Below are 9,855 nucleotides of genomic sequence, written 5' to 3'. Positions count from 1 at the left end.
GTTTACTAAAACTGATATACGCCCCGGTTACTTGGATAATTTGGCCTTAAAACCATCGTTAAAATACAAATTGATGAATCAATATAAACGATCATATTTATTTCACAATCCAGGTAAGAAACAAACACCGATGAAAGTATACTAAAACTGGTATACGCCCCTGTTCCTTGGATAATTTGGCCCTAAAACCCTCGTTATTTATTTCTCTTCTTTTCTTTTCTTTTATTTGTTTTTTTTTTTTTTTTTCATTTTTCATTTTTTTTCTTATTTTTCTATTATTCTTATATTTTGCTGTTTCAGCCTTCGAGCGTGAAGTCTGCTTCACAAAATTGTAATGATGAGGGATGGAGGTTATGGAGAAATGCCAGATGAAAACAATAAAAATATCCCAGTGTCAGGTAGCCAAATCGGATTCAATCGATACAACACCCACCGCCTGGCTGAGAGACAGTGAGAGTGGGGTGGGGGTCAGTGACGCACAAGCCACTACTACTCAGCCATTATATAAATGAAATAAATAAACTTTGTTCATAAAATAAGGATTTTCGGTTAACCAATGTGAATTACATGAATGAATAAATGAGCGTTATAATATATATATATATATATATATATATATATATATATATATATATATATATATATATTTATATATGTGGGGGTTCGATTGCTCAATTGGTAGAGTACTCGTTTCACACGCAAAGGGATCAAGATCGATTCCGGGTGTTGTCGAGATTTATTTCAGGCCGCCCTGCCCAACCAGCAATAAATGGGTAGATGGGTCTGTTAGATCTGTCGGAAAGTACTTTGCGATAGACTAGTGTCCTATCCAAAGGATAGCAAGCAATTGCTATTGTCCGTTTCGCGCTATAGAAAACGGGATAAACTCCGGCTTCGTGGACTTTATGGTTCTGAAGAACTACTTTTTTAAAAATAAGATATATTTACACAATTTTATGAAGCAATATAGTTAATAATACAAAAGTAATAGTGAACGTGCATGTAGATATGTAAAAATCAGAGAAAGAGCCGTAGCGATTGTGTCCCCTGAGAATTGAATTGATTCCATCTTAGTTGGTGTGCTCAGTAAACAGAAAATGGTGGCTCGGTACAAGCAACGTACCGATAACTGTTATTGAGTGCGAGGCATTTCGCTCACCTGCCAGACAGGCTGAGAAAGATTACATTATTATACTGTACTCTCTTAAGTCAAAGATCATTTCTGCCCGCCAGATCTATGTTTGAAAACGTTCAAAGTCTGATGGAGAGTATTAACTGAGAACTGATCAATCGACTGGAGGTCCAAGAACATTGACACAGTGACACAGAATCAGTGAGTAGTCCTTTAGAGCTATTAGGCCCATGGAACCGGAGTTTTATCCCTGTTTCGATAGCGTGAAAAAGACAATAGTAATTGCTTGCTACCCTTTGCTTGGAGCGGTAGTCGATCACAAAGTACTCTCCACCAGATCTAACAGACACAGCTACCCAACCACTGCTGGGTAGACGACGGGGAGAGGGAGGAGGGTCAGAAAAAAAAATCTCGACTGCATCCGGGATTGATCACCTGTCCTTTGCGCGTGAACTAGTGCTCTACCAACTGAGCTATCGGCACCCCCAAGAACTGAGTGACATCCGCTTTATTCTCTCTATAGACGGCAGCACGATGTTGACGCACTCAACTGTTTGTTGTCGGCTTTAGACCGACAAAAATAGTCACCCCTTCAATGACATATCTACTAATCACGTAATCCGCACACGAAAAACTAGAGACCATAGCGAGTCTATAATTAAGACGGAGATGCACGCCTGATGCAGTCAAGGTGCTCAATGCTCACCGATGACTTCCAGATGGGTGTGGCCGTGCCATTTCACTCTCCACTCTCTTTTAAAGGGAAGTTAATACAACCATATGGCCTAACCTATACTAGGATGATCAAAGACTGGCATGAGAAACCTGACACGCAAAAGGCTGCGTAGAAACTTCCGATCCAAACTAAAAGGTTATCCTTACCTTTCAATGGCAAAACACCTTTATCATTTTGGTCAGGAAATTTTTACTTGAAAGGATGATTGAAGAATGACCTCAACCTTGTTTTTAAACGTCTTAAACCGCAGACTCAAGATGGTCACATGCCAGAAGTCTTGGCTTTAAGACTTTTTGACAAATTGGGAGCTATCTTAATCGATGGTAGAAGTAGACATATTATTTTCTAGGCCAAAAGGGAAAGACGTATTTTTTTTCCATGTACAGGAGTACAAGAACAGTATGTCTCTCTGCCATTACCATTGATTGTGTATTTTGTGTTGCATTCCATATCGTTCTTATAATACCTTGCTTTTGTAAAAACCGGATTTGTATCGAAATGAACAGTTTGTGTGAATTTTAAAGCTTTATATTCAAAGAGAGGTAAGTAGTCTAGTTTATATATTGTCAAAAGAAGTGATTTAAATTGTGCCAGAGGAAATAAGAAAAAAAATATTGCAACGAACCCGAGCAGTTAGGGATTCTTTTTCTTATTTATTTTTTAAATAGATATACTCAATTATCAAGGGATGTTGGTCATACCTACTTTCTTTTATCACATTATATAGAATATAACATTTCCCAATATGTGGCGTTCTGGAGGAATAACTGAAAATGTGTGAAGCGCATGGAGCATGGTAAATCCAAGGAAATGCGCTATATAAATGTTTATACTTTCAATTTATTATTTTAATTTATTTTTACCAAGTGCCTTCTTTTCCTGCATTAATTTTTCTCTACTGTATTAATGTGCTTAGATGAAATTCAGGGATCCCTAAAAATAAATTCCGTCAAATCCAATACAATGCATTCTTGTCGTATGTGTAGTGTTGCAAATGTGATATTCGGCCCATGTGGGTGGTTCGATTTGTACAACACTCTTCAACAGTCGTAACGTCACTTCCCCCGTAATGACGCATGGTAACTTAGTAACTGGCTCTAAACTATCGGAACAATGGCGGACGCCCTTATGAAATATTTCTCCGACGAGCATAAAAGCGTATCCACAGGGGAAAAAAAGTATAATTCTGGTCATGTTTTGACTTTAACACATTCTGATCACAAGACATATGAAAAGTTCTAGCCAGCATGAAGAATAACAAAGAATAAAAAGTACCGATTTTTTTTGTTTAGAACCACGATGGCAGCCGTTGCTGGGCGACGTGACATCAGACTATTGAATTCAATTGGAGAGGCTTAGGTTGGTAGAGCAAAGCAAAGGGATTGGTATCAATAGGGCAGAAAAGTCGTGAATTCACACCGGTTCCAAAATCCTTGGAAGTGTATATGTAACAAATCCTTCATAGGACTTATAATGAATAGGTTGCATATTGAATCATAATGTGGTGTAACTCTTTTAGTATCAGGATATATATATATATAGATATAGCATATATTTAGACTAGAAAAATAAGATGCCATCACTCTGGAACCAGAAGGTCAATTACACAAGGTATGTATCCAGTCCTTCGGAAGAGTGGTTTTACACTTCCAATGAGATTGAAACCAGTATTTTGACATCACACTTTTCTTCCCTATTGCGGGTTCAGTAAATGTTATATTTATCCGACTTCTCTGTCCACCCATCAGTGAGTGAGTAGTTGTGCCTCTTAAAACTGGCGATAAGTACTTTGTGATGGACTAGAGTCCTTTCCAAAGGATAGCAACGAATTGTTACTGTCGATTTAGTCAGTTTGTCGCGGTGGGGTCACTTATGCAGATGCGATAAATTGAAACTCTATGATATATTGAAATAGCTTCAACGTGGTTTCTGGCAATTGATGTCTCAAATGCCTGTTTCCCTTTGAAATTACACAACAATAAGGATTATATTTCTCATTTCGAGAGAGTATCCCCCGCTCAATACAATACACGCCACGACAGATTCTTAATTAACATCAGCACTGCGAGATGCAGATCGGGTTGATAGCAGAGCTTATCAGTCGGGTCCCGGGATCAATTCCCATCATTGTATTAAGTTTTTATTTTCTATTGTATTTAGTCACTTCTCTACTCACTTCATTTATTCTTACTGTCAGCACTACCGTACACTGACTAAACGCTTTAAAAACGCTTTAAAAAATTTGGCAATCTTATTTCTGTTCTCGATGAATTGAGATGACTTGTCGAGCAGCCCGTGGAGACGGAATTTATCCCGGCTTCTATAGCGTTAAAAGGACAATAGCAATTGCTTACTAGATTTTGGATAAGAAGCTAGTCTATTGCAAAGTACTTTCCGCCAGATCTAACAGATCCAGCTACCAAATCATTGCTGGGTGGACAAGGGGTTCAGATTAAAAACCTCGACTGCACACGGGATTGATCTCGGTCACTTTGATTATGACGCGAGGGCTCTACCATCTGAGCAATTCGGGCCCTTGTCAAGTTTTAAGTAAAACATATTTTTACAAATTGAGATTAATCTTAATCCATCAATGTTTGAGGTAAAAAAAAAAAAAACAACCTCGGGCTAAATTGATAAAGGTGTTCTGGCCATGAACGCCAGAGTTTTTGTTTTTATCTAATATTTTCTCTAATATTTTCTCTGGGTATTTGGCTGTTTTGAATTTCAGGATAATAATTTTAGACATATCTGGCAGAGAAAAATGACCCTTTATCCCCAAAACATCATCACCATCTGTGTGACCTTTGTGAGTGTCATATTGCCAGCTGTGGTGAAATCTGGTGAGTACAATATTAACTTCATTTGTCTTTAATGGACCTGTTCCCTATCCTTAAGAGTGATGCTTTACCTCACTCTACTCAGGTGTGAATGATTAGAATGCTAAGGCATGTATTGAATGAAATAGAAATTTGGTTTCATGTCGCTACAATATTATTGTTCATATTCAATATTGACTCTCCCTCCCTCTCTCTCTCTCTCTCTCTCTCTCTCTCTCTCTCTCTCTCTCTCTCTCTCTCTCGTCTAGCGGGGAATCAGTTCTAGTATCATACACACCTCTTATGTTACTTTAAGTCTTTAGATCGTTTCAAAACTCAAAACTCATGTGTTTTGACATGTATCTTTGTAACCAATGTAGGAATTCAATTGAAACTTGGAAAAGCTACTCCAATTTTTTTTTTAATTGAATAATTTTTTTCTCGATACAAATAATCAATCTATTAGTAAAACCCGACATGCACTTATTTGCAAGTCTGGAAACCCAAATTGCTATCAACTCATCGCTGTAATGGATATACGCTCGAACCAAGGCAATTTTTTTTCCATTACAACTTACAATGTTTAAACAGGCCCATACTTGTGTTCTGCAATCAGACCTGCTAATATGTGCACCTTGGTGACACCATAATATAATAAACTCACGAAAAACTCAGTTCCCCTTAGTTCAAATATTACTCAGCCCTACAGTACCTATTGAACACAACATAATGCCATATGTAAAACACATGAACGTTCCCTTTCAGAATATGGGAATAATAATGGATAACAGAATTTCATACTTATAACCTTCACAATTTTCATTGGCGTATTTCTTTCATTGAATCATTTAACCAATTAACCACCGGACTCTAGAAAGACACTTATTTAAAAATTCGACTAGAAAACTCGTCCTTCAAATATCGATATTTCAAGGACGAGTTTTCTAGACAAAAGTTTAAATACGTGCCTTCCAGAGAAAGGCAGATAACTGCTTAAGCAATGGATTTTGAAATTCCAAATCACTACAGTCCTAAACAATGCTTCTATAAGAGTGTTTACGAATTTTGAAATCGAAACAAAACATGGAAACTCAGTGTTACAACTAAAATATAGAAAGAAAAATAGATGAAGACATAGAAATAAGGCTGTGGAGCTCTCAGATTATTGGCCATCACTTTGAGACGTACTGTGCTACACCACTGAAAATAATCATCATCAATTAATTACCAACGAAAATATAGACTTCGTCTTTTAGATTCACAATGTTTTTGTTTTGTTTTTGTTTTGTTTTTTGCTTTTATTAATTAATCAATTTATTTATTTATTTATTTATTTATTTATTTATTTATTTATTTATTTATCTATTTATATGTTTTTCTTAGGGAGGGGGTTATTTTGTGTGTGTGTGTGTGTGTGTGTGTGTGTGTGTGTGTGTTTAATTTTAAGGTCGGATTCAAATATTTAAAAATCCATTAAATGCTATATATATATGATTTTGACGATGTAGATCTTTTATACAAGAAATTTTGTATTAGTAACATAAGTATCACGCAAATCGGCCTGACGGTCGATAAGAAATTGGGCAAAAGATGCAGGTTTGAATTTTGAAATGAACTATGGCTATATTAATTTGTAGATAACCCAAATCTTCACACAGACGAGGTAAACAGAGCATGGGATGGATTCTCTCTCCACCGTGACATGTACTTACTGGGCACTCTACAAACACCACCGACCACGCATCGACGATACATACTGATGCAGGCACAGAACCGCCATCCTCCCATGAGATTTGAAATCGCTCTGGATTTCCAGCAGCCTCGAGGTAAGAGTCAAGACCGTGACGACACAATTTGATTTATGTCTTGCTTTAAACCCACGATAGTCATTCATTAACAGACCAAAATAGTGCTGTACACTATCGGTCAGTTACTCAAATCCATACACACCAGAGAGCTTTTATCACCATAGTATTAAGCTCTCTGAAAAAACACATGATATACGCATGCACTTACACGGATATATAAATATACACACACACACACACAAACATATATATATATATATATATATATATATATATATATATATATATATATATACATATATGTTTGTGTATAAATATATATATATATATATATATATATATATATATATATACACATACACAAACATATATACATATATACAAATATATATATATATATATATATATATATATATATATATATATATATATATATCCAACAATGTCTATGCAACTCTGTCTCTATCTACCCATATACCTATCTTATCGATCTATCTGAATCTACCGCTGTCTACCTGTATATTTATTTATCTATCTATCTATATATATCTATATATATACATATATATATATATATATATATATATATATATATATATATATATATATACCTTTTTATCTATCCGTCTATCTACCTATCTAGTTATTAACCTATCTATTTGATTATATCTCTTTTTATCCACCTATTTTCTTAGCTACCCGTCTATCAATCATTCTATCTCTCTACCTATCTACCCAACTCTTTTGATCTATCCAAATCGATCTCCATCCACCTATCTATCTAACTTTTTATCCATTGGTCTATCCATCTATAAAATTACTAGTCTACCTATCTGTCTATCTATTCAACTATATCTCTATCCATCTACTTTTATTTCTATCTATCTATCCAAATTATAACACGCAGTCACAGCTAATATTAAATTAAGAAATTAAGTAGCAGACACCAGTGTAAGATAAATATCTGAACAAGTGTGTATTACTGTTTGATGGACATAGAAATATAACACACTTCGACTAATTGCACTTAGGACCGATATCGATACTTCTGATGGTGAGGCGAGTGCTCTGCCAACTGAGTAATTAAAACCCCAGTCAAATGTGAAATAAAGGAAGCAAAGTACAAAAACATTACCTATAAAATTAACTATCTTGACTGGAATTTGAACCTCAGACCTCAAAAGACATGAGGTTTGCACCTCAGTCGGGGAGGATGGAGTATTTTTTTAGGATTTTGCGTATCTGTGGCCCACCGTCCTAACGTTTAGGTATCATATCGAAGTGAACTGGGTGTTAAAAATTGAATATGTGGTTCCAAATAGAAAACTCAGATTAACTCTTTCCTTACCGATTATTCTTTTAAGTAAAACGCTGATTATATCGTGACGAATATGAAGATTTTCCTATATTTGGAAATGAGTAAGATAAAGATCTGAAAAAGTGTATGAAACAATGTCCGGCAAAGCAGAGAGAAAAATTCAAGGGAAAAACCATCTTAAAAAATCGGCCTACCTCAAAGTGGATCTTTATCATATTATTATTCTAAGCATTGAAGGGAATATTAAACAGTTTCTTAAACTGAAAGAAGTTGAAAAGTCTCCATTCCGGTCCTTTATTTTGGAGGTTTTTATTTTTTACTTTACAGTTATATATTTGGCAATTGCTTCACCGCAAAATGTTTCCTTTTTTTAAACGGTGAAACACATAATTTGTCTATCTGTTTTGTCAAGGGCTGTATCATAGAAATGTTACAGATTTTGTTGTTCCAAAGATCTGTAACTTTTTAGATTCTTTATTTTATATTCATGTGTGTTCCTCAGTGACACTTAGACTCCGACAAACTGGTGGCAAAGATGTCTCAATGAGCTTTCCCATCCAGTCTCCTCACAAGGGAGGTAATATCAAGATAGTTATCATCTTCTCCAGTCTAGCTGAAAAATTCAGCAGCGTCACACTTTACGTGGATTGTCTTCTGACTGGAGTCGCGGAGGACTTGCCGCTACAAAAACTATTTACGGAAAAAACAGTTGTGGTAAATATAATATTCTGTTGTTGCTATTTTTGTTATCGTTGCTATTGTTGTTGTTGATATTATGTCTAACCGAGAAGCCTAGAGCTTGTGCTCTTCGGTCCAAAGCCATGTGGTAATATGCAGAGATATTTTTTCAGTTGCTCCCTTGTGCTGTAGAAGTGCTTTCTGCTACAAACATTTAGGGTTATATTCAGTCAATGAAAATATTTTCATCCTCCTTTGAAGCATGATATAAATAAAACTCAATTATTATCTATGTTTTTGGGACATATTCAAGAAGAGACATTGTAGTCTTCACAGAAAGGATATGTAGAAATTATATCAACCTATGGTCCTTGTATTGTGGCATATCACTGGTAAGGGCACATTAAAACATTATTCCATGGCCCATTTGACTGAGGTGTATGAGACAATTTTCTGTTTGTCCATCAAATGCCGTTTGATACAATGCTTTTCAAATAACTGTAGAGTCCTTTAAAAATGATTTTAAAAGCTTGTTTTACCCTTTTGACAAATATCCTTGATTTCAGCGCAAGGCTGGTAGTTTCAGTTGGAAACTTGGCGCTCTTCAAGAAATTCTTCAACAACAAAACTGTGACAAAAACCCTGAGTTTTCCCAAACACAAACATCTGGACAACACTCGTCATCTGGTGACAGTCAATCGGGTATATCCACATCCCCCAAAAAAGCAGATTCCAAGTATGAAGACGATACTGGAAATATTCGTGGCTCAACGTCGTCAGTGGGCAGAGAAGCTTCAACAAAGGTGAGGATTCTCCATGGGCCCAAGCCCAGCGAACGTAACACACCACCAAAAGGGCAAGAAGCTGAAAACGCTGCAAGTGAGTCTTCGAAAATACATCCGCAAGATGAGTCTTCTTCCAATATCCGTATGCGTCAAGAGGATCAAGCAGACAACTCTTTCAATAACATACCACCACCCATACCACGAAGAGTGCCGGATCCACGGGAAAGATGGGAAGCTAACGGTGAGTTGACAATAATATAGTATTTTTTCATTTACCAGCAGAAAAAGTCAATCGGCTAACATAATTAATGAGGAAAAGAACTATGGCATTCATCAATTTTCACGGTAGACATACACAATTCTGAAGTTCGTCATGTGTGCTGATTTCAATATTGTGCTCAATTTTGAAACAAAAAAAAAGTTTTAATGGCTGGTTTTAAATATCCGAGACTTTTCAACAGTTTACACAAATTCAATAAATTATAAACCAAAAGAAAACTAGCTTTGCCTAGTTTCCAATTATACATATTTCATTGTCTTTGTTTCAACCAGTATCAAACTATAAACGGAAACAAACTG

General features: G+C 35.8%; 1 protein-coding gene across 6 annotated transcripts in view; it reads left to right on the top strand.

Annotated features, from left to right (window-relative positions):
* LOC144964686 (cartilage oligomeric matrix protein-like) overlaps positions 1–9,855 on the top strand; it is a 34,673-nt gene continuing 24,818 nt past the window's right edge. The window contains exons 1-5 of one of the 6 annotated variants that reach the window (XM_078899205.1): positions 1–113; positions 4,600–4,711; positions 6,346–6,513; positions 8,316–8,527; positions 9,058–9,517. In XM_078899205.1, coding sequence (XP_078755331.1) covers positions 4,633–4,711; positions 6,346–6,513; positions 8,316–8,527; positions 9,058–9,517 — 919 coding nt within the window. In that variant the 5' untranslated portion in view covers positions 1–113; positions 4,600–4,632. The other 5 variants (XM_078899202.1, XM_078899203.1, XM_078899200.1 and 2 more) reach the window with 5 other exon arrangements.

Source organism: Berghia stephanieae, chromosome 2 (genome assembly GCF_034508935.2).
Source record: "Berghia stephanieae isolate SIO BIC M18660-M18661 chromosome 2, UCSD_Bste_1.3, whole genome shotgun sequence".
In the NCBI taxonomy this organism is placed as follows: Eukaryota; Metazoa; Mollusca; class Gastropoda; order Nudibranchia; family Aeolidiidae; genus Berghia; species Berghia stephanieae.
The sequence above is the reverse complement of the archived record's forward strand: the minus strand, read 5'-3'. Positions and strand labels throughout refer to the sequence as shown.